Genomic DNA, 13,438 nt, shown 5'->3' on the forward strand with positions numbered 1-13,438 from the left:
TGCTTTGTAAAGTCCTCTAAGCACCAAATATTTAGCTTAGTTATTTATGCCTTAGCTTTTCCAAGTGTATTGTTATGTTAATAATATTCTCAAGTAAATTGTTGGGAAGGTTATGATGAGGCATGTTTTACTCGTGCTTGAGGTTTGGTTGCTATGTTTGTGACAGGGCAAGAAGACCCTCTAATTCATCATATTCGACTCTACAAGAAGTTTGTGCTTTGTATTCTATTCTCAATGTTCTAACATCATACATTGAAATTCTATTATCACATGTAATACATATTAGTTGTGCAAACCCACTTCAAAGGGACAATTCTTACAAATACAAATGTATCTACCTAAGGGATAGATGCATTGGAATGATGAAACGTTCAGTATGGCTATTCCTTGTGCAAACAAATACTTGAAGTCCTTTTTGGGTTGGAATGTGCTCCATTTGATTTTGAAATCAACAATGTTTGCAAGTACATGGTCATCGCCTGTCTCACCTAATTCCAAACAATATTAGGCATGAAGGAGGTACTTCCATATAGAAAGTCCATAAGGTACCTATTACCTAATTATTGTTATGTAACAAGTAGGAAATGGTGGTTCTATCAAGAATGTTTCAAAAAATTATCCAATCAAATTTCCCATGCACAATAATGGCACATATATGTTTTCCATGTTATGACGGCGATTGTTCAACCATTGGTTTAACATCTCGATTCAATGTCTATAGGTGAATCTCTATTGTCAAGATTGTTCCGTTCTATTATGCTTTGTGTGGTATTGCACACATTGTGTTCTCTTATTCGTAGCCTTTGTGATGTTGTTTTTCATAGTTTTGTGATGAAAATCTCCATTTCATAATGTGTTTTCAAGGTAGGCCTCCTAGGTTATCTTCATCCAATCCTAGGAGCTAATAAAATGCCTCTGGCCATCCCCATTGTGCCCATAGTTTCATTACAAACATGTCCAATAAGTTTGTGGCTAGCCGAAATAAAATTGCTTATGTGTTTCCAATATAGATATCCTATGTTGGCTTTACCCCAATTGCAAGACTTAACATTGATACTTTTGAATGCCTCTAACGCATTCAACAATCATACATCCTTCAAATGAAACTAGAGAGTTAATAGTCTGAACATAAGCAAGGCTTCCAACATTGAATCCACATGGGGTATATCATTGTTGCATTGGATTGAACCTACCATGTTATCAAACAAGCATCAACAAACAATTTTCAATCCCTTGAGCATCAAATTAGGATCATGCCATCAAAAAACATTCAAACACCGTCTAATATATTTTGAAGTTATTACTAGAGAATGTGCCATATATGCAACATTGCTAGGCCCTTTAACATCAATAAAAATGTCCACTCAACAACAACCGAGAGAAAAGGGCCTTTACATTGATAAAATAACTCAAAAACAACAACCAAGACAAAATATGAGAAACTAGGACACTCACTTTTTTATACCCCCATCTTCACTTTTGAACGTTACAAGCCATTTTACAATTGAGCACTCACTTCTTTGTCTTCATACTCTAAAAAAATACGTGTGACCACACTTTGTCAACAATTGTAAATTACCTACATATGCAAGTGGAAATACTTCATCAAGCAAACATGTTTATCCAACGGTTTGTAACAATGACTATCAAATTAGATTGAAGATTCTCTACATATACAAAATATTTTGCACAATGAGATTAGGACCATATTGTATGGGTTTATGTGCACACCTTTCACACACATGTATTGGTCTTTACACCAACATGAAATGGAGTACAAACATGTGTCCAAGAATGTATGTTACAATTTTAGAGGAACTCATAGAAAAAGGATGCATCACAAATTCACAATGGATACCACACTTCTTCGTAAGTGGGTACTCGATGCACTATATCTTATGTTTGGATCTTCCTCCAACGTTGCTTGAGACTTCACATACTCGTGTACAATGTATCGCATGAAATATGGCGTTCTTGTATTTCACATCAAACCGCTAGTAACACCCGCCCATGAACTTTGATAGTATCATTGTCATACCAGATGCCTCAATCTCCCATCTATCGCCATATGACCGTATATAGAAAACATGGGTTGCTCAAAAAGTTGTTTTTTTTAACAAAAACGGGGTTCAAAGCTATACCGACCGAGATAGCTATCCATGAAGTGTGTGGTGGCCTAATAATGGCATGAATGTGTTTACGCGACACAAAAGTCACATATATTTGAGGGGGAGACAATGAAAAATGGCTGAATTGTTGCCTATGCTACGTTCCAGGTAGGATGAATGAGAGAGCAAAAATGTATGGTGAGAGGAGCATATATATGATGCCGATAGTGGGTCGAGTGCCCTCCCTCCCAACATACGAGAGACACACACGGACGGGAAACCCCATATTATTGTAATGAAATGTGTACATAAGTTGGGGACCATCCCATCCCCATCCAATCCAATCCACTTTGTGTTTCTTTCTTAATGGGCGGGCATCCATTTGTAGTGTGAAAGCGGCCAATCAAAATGAATGGGATTCATTTCATTGAGAGAGAGAGAGAGAGAGAGGGAGAGAGAGGGAGGGAGCCGTTTGAACAGAATGAATCACAACGTCTCCCAACCAAAATTTACAACATAATAAACAAACAAACAAACACCTCCTCCTCCTCCTTCCTTCCTTCCTTCCTTCCTTCCTTCTGCTCTGCGCTCACAGTCCCACCTCTGAAACCCTAAATCTTCTCTCTCTCTCATACCCTAATTCTCTTCTCCGCCCCCCCCCCCCCTCCCCCCTTCTTCTACCAATTCTGCTCCTCCTTCCAAGACTTCTGATATACCTACCTACCGTCTCTCAGCTGCCATGGAGAACCTCCACCATACCACCACTGTTTCTTCGCTTCTAAATACTGGCAACAGATCTGAACAACAGCAGGACAAGACGCCGACGATTAGTAAAGACGAAAACAAAGAAGACACTTCTCCTCCTCCTCCTCCTCCTTCTTCGGCTACTGTGACAATCCCTGCCAACACTGATTCATCATTGCCTTCTGACCCGCCAGTTCCTTCCGATTCGATAGTACCCGTGCTCACAGAAAGGAATAATGTGATGAAGAATGGCGTTAACGCGAACAGGATGGTGTCTCCAGTACTTCTCAAGCTTCGTCGCAAACAAGAGAGGTCCAGTGCTATCTCTTCAAATCCTGTGAATCCCGTCCTCATTGTCCCTCCCAAGAAGGTCTCAGGTTTTCCTGCTGCAGAAAGGTATACATTTCATCATCATCATCATTTTCTTCTTAGCTGTGGAGAGATTAACTTAACGGCCTTATGACGTTTAACCACCCGAGACACAGGCTTCCATATGAAATATAAAAACCCTATAGACAATGTACTTAATGGGATTTTTGCCTTGTCACGCAAGAAGTGTGTATGAATTATTTCCTCACATGATGGAATAACATTAACATTGAAGGGTTTATATTTACGTTAATAATCCAAATGGATCAATGGTTTAACATTGTAAATTCATACTGAAATGCATAATCTTAACTATTCCATTGCTAACGTTTCAATCCCAACATTTGTTAATGCCACGTTTCATATGTCTGTAAAGAATTTGACGTGAAATGTTATGTTTCATTTTGAATTCCAACCTTATTACTTAGGCTATTAGGAGTAGCACAATTCTCTTAAAAACTCCATCTGAAAATGGAGCTGAGATATACTATTGGATGATTGACAGGTATATGAGTCCAACAGATTCTCTAATGTCCCCTATTTCCAGAGGGTTGCTGGCTCGGTCTCGAAGAGCCATGAGGCCATCCCCAGCATATGTTCCTCCCAAGGTATATACAAGTAAAGTAATGAACTAATTTTCCATGTTGTGAAAACTCTGTATTGTTATAATATGGTATGGTAATTGATTGAGTCTGTAAACTAAACCGTAGTATTCATATTTAAACACAAAAAGCATTTTGGGAAAAAACATAAGCCAAGGGGATTATGTGTGGAAATAATTAACCTTAATCATCAGTCATAACTTAGGGGTTTTCAATACATCATTTGTTTCCTGTGGAAATAATGAAAAACAACTGATGGATGGTGTTAAGAAATCTGCACGTATCCTCAGCCATTTCATTCATTTGTGGCTATGCAGATTTTGGACAATACATTCCAGGAAGCAGAAAGAGAGATCAACGATTCCAAATGTTGAGAGTACTTATTTGCCTTGATGTTCCCTGTGTACAATGAATGGATTTGCTTCTTCTAAACAAATGGTTTATTTCCCCCATAGCTAGCCATCTGCAACCAAAAGAATCAATCCTTCATTCACATGATAATGATTTCTTTCATTTATTAATCATAACTTAGCAGATTCACACGTTTGCTGTAGCAATAGATGATTTCTTGTATCATTTGTTGAGAGATGAAAAAGAGTTCCAAAAAGTTTGATGGATGTATTACCAGAGATTTTCTTTCATTATCAATCAATGGGTTTATGATGGATAATCAGCTAATTTATGGTCCATTGGTAGTGTCTAGCAATCAAAATGTGCATTGTTTTTTTACCTTGAAGCTATGGTGAATTGAGCATTTGTCGAAACAATTATAATGTTTTTTGTTTACAAGGAACGAAAGGAAATTATTTAACCACACAACTATATACCCAAATACATGTCTATGTGTATCCATAATTTGTTTACCAATAAAGTTTCTTAAAATGTTTTTGCTTTTGGTTTTGTTTATATTATTACTACATGCCTAGATGTGTATCCATAATTTGTTTCCCAATAAAGTTTCTTAAAACGTGTTTGCTTTTGGTTTCATTTATATTATTACTACAAGTCTACATGTATATGTGAATGTAGTAATAATGTAAACAAAGCATAAAAAGTGCCTCCCCACTGATGAAGCATCATTCCTTTCCTTTCCTTTGATTTGATTTGATTTGATGCAGAGAATGTCTATGAAAATGCATCATTCCAGCCTTTTGATTCGTCTGCGAAAATGATTATGAAAAAACACTATTTTGGTAAGGTAAAAAATGAATCCTAAGGAAACTAACAATGTCTATGAAAATGCATCATTCATAATATATATTCCCCTGATAGCCTTTTATGTAATTTGTCTGCGAAAATGAGTATGGAAAATGAATCCTAACGAAAGCAACAATGTCTATGAAAATGCATCATTCATAATATTCCCCTGATAGCCTTTTATGTAATTTGTCTACGAAAATGAATATGAAAAAAACACTATTTTTGGAAGGTAAAAAATGAATCCTAACGAAACTAACTCTGGACGTTCTATGTGGTCATGAATTGTGCACGATGATTGTGATTAGTTAATGTTACTTGGGATGGATTTGACATATAGGCATTTGACAAAGAGCATGCAAAGTGTTATCTTGAATACAACAAGAATTACAATCCAGCTCATCGAAAGTGATATCTAAAGTATTTTAAATGGTTGTGCCGTTAATCATGCATGACACACACAACACACATGGCAATTGAGATGGCAATTCAATTGGGACAAAGTCTTCCTATCCTAATCAAGCTTGTCTGTTGCTAGTAGTGCAAGGAAAGACATCTGGTTGTTGACATATATACATTTTTTTATAAGCATGTGAATGTAGCGATGGAATGCCACATAATGTTATCACATTGACATCCCTAGTTTTGGCTTAATCAAGTTTGCACCGGGTAAGATTTTTTATATGTGAGCCAATGGAATTTATTCACGATGTATATGCAATGTGGCCTATGGAAAGGATATTACTAAAGCCTTTCATTTTTTGGGTGCATTGTTGGGATGGGCATTTCTTATGTATCAATAATTGGCAAAGTTATTTAAAGCTCATTTAAAGAATGTACAATGATTTGTTTTTTATGATAGTTTTTGCAAGCAAGCTTTGATAACATTCATGTATCTATATGTCTTGTGCAAAGAAATATCATCTTGAAGCTATGATTGCTTCTTATCCAAGAAGGAATCAATATTGCATGACAATTTATTGATATTGGGAAGACATTTTTATGGGAGCAGTTTTGATGATCTTGCAAAAATTATCAAGCACGCAAGATAAAAGAAATTTATTGTCAACCACACTTTATGTCAACATGAATCATATGGAAAGGTATAGTAAAGCGTCTAGGTATATAGACTGGGATAACTCTAGGCATCTTATTGCTTTAGCAATCTTTGCATGACCACGAGATTAATAAAAGAATACATCGATGTCTTGGGAGGGTTGTTGAAATGAAAATACAAATGACTTATGCTGGTCTGGTCTTGTTTTCAGCCTTTTTTGTTTAGCCCCTTGGAGCAAAATTTCCGGAATTTTGTGATTGCATCAAAGCCTGGATGATGGATGACAACCATCAAACAAACCTTTAGGAAGACAATGATACTTGTATTAGTGGAAAAATGGCATAGATGTTGCATCTAGTCACAATTGGCAATCATCGACCATCAAATGTCATGTGCATGATGCATTAAAGGTTTGATGTGTTTTTACATTGATTACCTACTTTCTTATTGATATTCATGTCTTAAAATAAAGCATGCATGTCTCACGTCATACTAGAAATCTATTCGTTTACCCTGCAACAAGAACCAAGCTCGAGACCCATTACACATGTTTTGCAAGGTTTCTTGGTAGGTCAGTTAAGCAGAATGTCACAATATCTAATGATTGCTTGCACAGACTACCATCTCTCAAATATCTACAATTGTTGAAATTTAGGGTGTACGAGCTATGTTCAAGTCATCTCATCACATATGTTGATTTTTAGTAACACATGTCCCACATCAACTATACCTATACATAGTTATGAGCTTTAACATTTGTCAGGCATTTGTGGTTCACGGACATTAGAGAAACTAGTGAGTATGAGAGAACACATGTTCTATAATTGTAAATGCTGAGAAACTTGATATCATCATTGAACTTGTCTTCTTGCATATATTACAAGGTTGATCATTGCATATGCTAAGAAAGTCGATATCATCATATATATTATGTTCTTTCTCCCTTGCGCCTGAATGTGTATGTTTGGCCTTAAAGACCTTAATATATCTTTCTTTCTTTCTCGTTGGGAGGGAAAGATACTCAATACAACTCACGAGTACTGACAAAACAATATTTAAACCCTTAGTGGCATACATTGACCAATCTAATAACAAGTAGATTGATAAATAAGTAGATAGAGCATGCGAGTATTAAGCCACACAATGTTTGAGCTAGCATAGCAAACCAAATCTTTTGATCAATCTGATAGCAAATAGATAAACAAACAAACAAACAAACAACACGTAGAAGAATCGAGTTATCGGGCAACGCACAATGTCCACGACTTTAAGAACACAATGCCAATCAATTGGAGTCTTGTAACAAAGTGTCGGTTGGAGTATTGTGTATGGCGACCAATTCGATAACATGCATGCCCGACCGAATTGACATACCTCAAAAGAAGATCTATGCGTGCTTGCGTGTGTGTATAGACATGCATGTACGGGTGTGTATAGAGTATGTATATATGTACGTGTGTGTATACAGTATGTATATGTATATATATGTACGTGTGTGTATGTATGTATGTATATGTATGTATGTAGTATTCTCAGTTCTGTGTGGCGATACATTGAGGCACAAAGACGAGAGAGAGAGAGAGAGAGAGAGAGAGAGAGAGAGAGAGTATAGTGACCGTCAGAGATGACGGCGCCGATGACGGAAAAGAGAAAGGACAGAGAAGAAAGACAGATATGAGAGAGAGAGAGAGAGAGACAGAGAGAGAGAAAGGGAAGGGAGGGAGAAGGGAAGAGAAGAGAGAAGTGTGATATGAGAGAGAGACAGAGACAGAGACAGAGAGAAATAGAGATTTTCGTCTTTCATTTCCACCGAGAATACCCTGCCTGCGTGTTTCGTTTCCTTCATCAAAATTTAGGTTTATAATTTAGTGTTGTCTTCCCCATTCTCGGAAAACCTATAGTAGAGAGACAGAGAGCAAGCGAGAGCTTTTGATCCTTCATTCAGCTGCAGACAATCCTCTGTTTTTCTTTTCTTTTCTTTTCTTTTCCTTAACCAAAATTAGGGTTTTGTCTTTCCTTTTCATAAACCATAATTTGCAGAAGAATACAGGAAAAAGATATTTATTTAGATCAATGTAGACAGAGATGGTTCATCCCTCTAGCATTACATCTGAATGTCTCCATTACAACAGGTACAATTCTTTGGAACCCAAATAGCCATGGCGGGGATTCTTTCTTTCTTCATAAGTGTTTCTGAAAATTAAAAGAACGCAGAGAAAGCTCTATTGCCGTTGATCTTATTTTCAAAGGAAGTTTTTCCTTCAAAAATCATTATTTGTCTAGGGCTTTCGTTTTCTGAACAACGAAAACAGTGTAGAGAAATATCCACTACTACAAATCCTTTTGTTTTGAACGAGAATCTGTGGGAGAAATCCGCATTTTGTTCACAGAAGTTCTGTGTAGGGTTTCGTGAACTGTAAAGAAAGCGCGGAGATTACTTCATCTTTCTGTTTTGGCCTCCATATATATATTCGCTCTCAGGATTTGTCAGAATAGAAAGATTCATCTATTGCTTTTTTCCATATATGTATATCAGGATTCGCAAGAGAAGAAAGATCGTTTTGTTTTGGCCATATACATATGTTCTCAGTGTTGGCCAAATTTCCCTCAAATCGTTGAGAGTAAAAGATGGAGGATGATGCTGTCTGTCTTGATGTGCTTGCAAAGGCTCCGATGCCTCTGTATAAGTCATCCTTAACTAATGGCGATTCATCAGTTAATTCTGAAAATTTTAATTCAACAGCTCTGAGTGATAAAAGTAATGATAATAATCATGATCTTGATGAGACTAGATGTTGTTCATCCACTCAGAAAGTAAAGCAATTAATCATTGATGCGAATGGAAGTAATTGGCATCAAAGCCCTATCTTCGCTGTACAAGATAAAGAACAAAAGCCTATGGAAAACCTTCCTATACTTGATTTCGACCTCCTTTGTGCTACAATAGCAATGCAAAGAGAGCCAGTTTCATCGCTCGACATTCAAAGAGATCCATGTGAAGTTGGAGTGCAACGAATGTGGGAAGGTGGAGTGCTTGATTGCTTGGATAACAAAGAAATTGCATTACGAACTTTCTGGTTTGTATTGTTTGTTGTTCTTGAACTTTTTATCTCATATTGTACAGAGTTTAATACTATGTAGTAGTAGCAATTCAGCCCTAGTTAAATGGATAATGGCAGCTGCCCAAGCATCACCTATGGGAAAAATCTTCAAAAGGCAGGTTTCGGGAGCTGTGTGATCAAGGTCAGATCCCATTCGTGTCTCTCTATTGCTCCACACAGACATGTATGGGAAAAACTCTAGAATACCCAGTTTCTTTTTGTTTCCCAAAATGTTCCCAAGTGTTCCGTATTTATTGAAATGCTTTTGACCAACTCCCTCAAGAAGTATTTGAGCAATTACATAGACACTTATCCCCATTTGTCACAATTGTACCTGCAATTTTAGCAATTATATTATCCACTTTTTCTTTCTTTCGGATGTTGAACAAGGGCATTTATTAAATTGATAGAAACTCAGAGACGTTTGAGAAGAAAAGGAAAGACCAGGGCTATTTCAGAGTTTTTCCCTATATATATAGCACACCTATATATCTATAAGACATCTTTGAATGGACTGTTAATTGTTTTCTGTAGGGAGGCATTCATTTTCTCCTACTTTTTGGTGCTTTTATCAGCTACGTTCTTTTCTTGTGTGCTTATGGTCATTGGAACCTTTACCTGGCTATTACACTCTTAATTTGTGTAGCAGCATATGCTAGCTACTATCGTATTCAAATTCGGAGAAGGTTTAATATAAAGGTATTCTAATTTAACACATGCCTTGAAATTGCGAATAAGTTTCAGTTCATCTGTAGGATGAACATCATATATCTTTTATTCTTGTTTCAGGGAAGCGAGTCCGATGGACTTAGTTCCTTCGATGACAGTCTTAACCATTTTGTTTGCGGTTGCTGTACACTATGTCAGGTCTGTCAATCTCTCTATCTCTGTCTCTTGCTGTCTCATGTCAGACATTCTCTCCTGTTTTTGCCTTAAAGAATCTATAAAAATAATGATAGATCATGTCGCTCATGTTTAATGTTATATTAAGCAACAAGAGCATTGTTGTAGAATACTTAGCATACATTACGTGTAGAATACTTATGTTAAGTATTCTACAAGTATTCTAACGTTTTTTTAAAATACTTAGAATACTTATTTTACAGATAAAATATGTTAAATACTTAGAATATGTGTAGAATACTTGTAAAATATGTTAAATACTTCTTAAAATGTAAAGTCTTTTTTTCAAAAAAAAAAAAATTAAACTTTTTTGAAATGATAAATACTTAAATGTGTAGAATACATAGAATATGTAGAATACATGAAAATTTGAAAAAACGGCAGTTCTAAAACGTATTCTAAACGTAGAATACACATTTTTTACAACTATGATTTACAAAAGACAATTCAGCGTATTAAGCATTAAGGGATTTTTTATTCCTTTTTGTAAGAACACGAAATCCAAGAAACTGCTCATGGAGATGATTCAAGGGACACTATCATTCTTAGTATGATAGTTAATGTAGCTCAGAGCTTGGAACAAAGGAGCATTGTCTGTAATTTACTTCATGTGTGAAAAAAGGATAAAACCAAAAATAGTAACACCAAATGTTTGGGGAAAGTAATGCAAAGAACAAAAGATTTTTCTATCCTAAGTCTATTATAGCTTTTGGTTGATGATACTACAGTAGTAATAATAAGGGAACACTACTATATAACTTAGAAGTACTTCACCATATTAAAGTCCAAACTTAGCTTCATCAATTGACAATGGATCTCAAGTTTTATGACCTTAAAAATGCCAAAACTTGTAATTACCCCGTTTCAATTATGATCACAGTTAAGCATATGTTTTTTCTTTTAATGCCAAAAGCAATAATAACCCCCCCTGCATGTGTGGTCATAAATAACCACACCTATTTCTTTAATAGAATCCGTATGGTTAAGTACCCTGCCGTAAGTAGTGTGACCTATGAAGGTATCGGCACTGGTATGAAAACCAACCATGGGACAAAGAACTTTAGACCTAATGGCAACCTCAATGCGAAAGAGCTATGAAAGTCACTTTTGTGCCTTCTTTAGCGTTTTCTTGATTCTTAAGTTTTCTTCCCCCTTTATATTCTAAGCTAGAGCTTTGCTGCCTCGCCTCTCATACTTGTGAAGTGAATAATTAGTGTTAAGTACTATTTAGCAAAACCCCCTTGTATTTGGTGTGTGTGCTCCCATTAATAGGAGTGTGGCTAGTTCTATTGCTGTTAGTCTCTTTACTTGTCTATGTATCTAACGCTTAAGCCTATCAAGACACTAGTGAGATTAGTGCTTTCGTGAGAGTTGAGTGTGAGCTTGCGAGATTAGGGTAAGCAAAGGTAGTGGCTCGAGAATGATTGATAACTACTTTTGCCCGACAATCCAGACCCTTCAGCCTACCATATCAGTGTGGAGACAAAACTCTGCCGGTACAGAGACATGCGCTTGGTGAGTACAGCTCGAGCCAACTCATGGATACCTGCTTTGACACATATACAATGATGCAATCATCCAAATATAGTGCTTGGGAAAACCTAACTTAAGAACCTTACCTGAATTTAGTTTAGCAGACTCATTTTAAATGCATATATCTCAAAAATATACTGGACCCTAATGGCAGGTTCCTCCAGATGCTATTAATGATTAGATATTATATTCTATGTCAAGCAGTGCAATGATTATATGCACATCCTGCGGAGACTCCTTGAGAATTTTGATTTTAATGCTTCCGTGAAGACAGAAAAGTGTATGTTTCATCATAATATGGTAATGTTTCTATGGAAATCCGACTATATAATGGTGAAACTAGGTTATTTTACTCAGATACGTGTCTTGTTTGGAGATTTGTGAACCTGGAGTCTTTCGTTGCTTAATCTAGTGAAGGTCCATTAACCCTTTTGAGGGTCTGCCAAGCAATAATAAAGCATCCATACCCAGAAGAAGGGATTGAATCAACATAATATTATCGTAGGATCTCTAGCCTCTATTCATTGATTGAGACCAAACTAATATTTAGACTCAAGTACGCATCAGAGTACTGCTTAATTAACGCATTGTCTAGAATCCAAGCAAATGCTTCTATGTCATCAGTGATAATTTCCACATGCTACTATTTTGTCTGAATGAGATCTTATGTAGCTAGCCTCTATTCGTTGATTGAGATCAAGTTAGTATCTAGATTCAAAACAATAACACCAGAATTCTTGTCAAACAAGTTTCAGATCCTGATCCTAGCATTGACATTTGATTGCACTCACTGTCTTGTGAAGAATCCAAATCTTAAGCGTCAGAATACTGCTAAGTTAAATCATTGCCTAGAATCCAAGTAAATGCTTCTATGTCATCAGTGATCATTTCCAAGCTTGTAAGGGGGCACTATTTAAGGAACAATTGTTTGATCACTTCATTAGCAACATATTTCAACTTCTGCATAACTCAAATGCAAGCATGCTTTCTAGATATATTTGGCAAAAATAGGGGAATGTATTAATGCACGACAAAAGATTGTCTTCATAGAAGATTAACTTGTCTCCTTGCATTGGCAAGGGAGTCATAATAGTAACTATGTTTACGTTCATACTTTTGCTGAATTTTCTTGTTTGAATTAGTTATGGCTTCATGATATATATACACAGACATGGGTACATCCTTTTTATCATATTTTAGAAATACTTTTACGTTTGTCTCTCCAAATGAACCACAAATAAAATTTAGCTAGGTGAAGTGAGATTCCCTTCTGGTTCAAGAACATGCACATGCTTATCACCGCACTTTCTGTGAAGTTTGGAGTTAGGTTGTGATTAGATTATTATATTAATATAGGACTTACTGTTTCTTCCTTCTTCTTTTTGTTTTACTCACAATGGCAGGAAGCCAGAACTTTGGAGATTAATAATGTTCAAGATGGGAACTGGCATGGTAGAGGAGATACCATTTGGGTGGGTGGTTATGCTATGGCCAAAACTTCTGAGAATCCAGAGTCAACTATTTTAAAACAACCTGTGGTTGTCACCATGGAAACTGAAAAGAACTTGGAATGTGATGACCATTCTTCCGATGAATATCAAGAATCTTGTGCTCCATTAATTCATCATCAATAGGATTCAAATGGGTTCATTTTGGGTGTTCAACTCATCTAAACCTATTTTGCAAATGATGCCCGTTTTGGGCATATAACTCATCTAAACCTTTGTTTATCTGACTCTAATACTTGTCTCGGTTCTTCAACGTGTGAAATCAAATATATATGCACATACAGGAGATTTATAAGGTTTGATTTTTTAAAGCTCT

The 13,438-nt window shown here is 36.2% G+C and overlaps 2 protein-coding genes across 5 annotated transcripts; both read left to right on the forward strand.

The window, feature by feature from the left end:
* The first annotated feature begins 2,730 nt into the window (after nucleotides 1-2,730).
* Nucleotides 2,731-4,446, forward strand: LOC147852652 (hydroxyproline-rich glycoprotein family protein). Its single transcript, XM_087332829.1, has 4 exons — nucleotides 2,731-2,755; nucleotides 2,814-3,248; nucleotides 3,727-3,829; nucleotides 4,141-4,446. The coding sequence occupies exons 2-4, from the start codon at nucleotides 2,848-2,850 to the stop codon at nucleotides 4,195-4,197; spliced, it is 561 nt and encodes a 186-aa protein (XP_087188955.1). The 5' UTR covers nucleotides 2,731-2,755; nucleotides 2,814-2,847; the 3' UTR covers nucleotides 4,198-4,446.
* Nucleotides 4,447-7,969: 3,523 nt separating this feature from the next.
* Nucleotides 7,970-13,417, forward strand: LOC147852653 (PLAC8 family protein). Of its 4 annotated transcripts, none has more exons than XM_087333082.1 (6): nucleotides 7,976-8,209; nucleotides 8,361-9,154; nucleotides 9,257-9,320; nucleotides 9,713-9,877; nucleotides 9,968-10,045; nucleotides 13,018-13,417. In XM_087333082.1, the coding sequence occupies exons 2-6, from the start codon at nucleotides 8,706-8,708 to the stop codon at nucleotides 13,246-13,248; spliced, it is 987 nt and encodes a 328-aa protein (XP_087189208.1). In that variant the 5' UTR covers nucleotides 7,976-8,209; nucleotides 8,361-8,705; the 3' UTR covers nucleotides 13,249-13,417. The 4 variants fall into 4 exon arrangements, with proteins under 4 accessions (XP_087189210.1, XP_087189208.1, XP_087189209.1 ...); XM_087333083.1 differs by having other exon boundaries at nucleotides 8,614-9,154; XM_087333080.1 differs by having other exon boundaries at nucleotides 7,976-9,154.
* Nucleotides 13,418-13,438: the final 21 nt, after the last annotated feature.

Source organism: Azolla caroliniana, unplaced genomic scaffold, assembly GCF_043228905.1.
Source record: "Azolla caroliniana isolate FFs.n. ecotype wild unplaced genomic scaffold, voAzoCaro1.0.p SCAF_17, whole genome shotgun sequence".
NCBI classification, from domain to species: domain Eukaryota; kingdom Viridiplantae; phylum Streptophyta; class Polypodiopsida; order Salviniales; family Salviniaceae; genus Azolla; species Azolla caroliniana.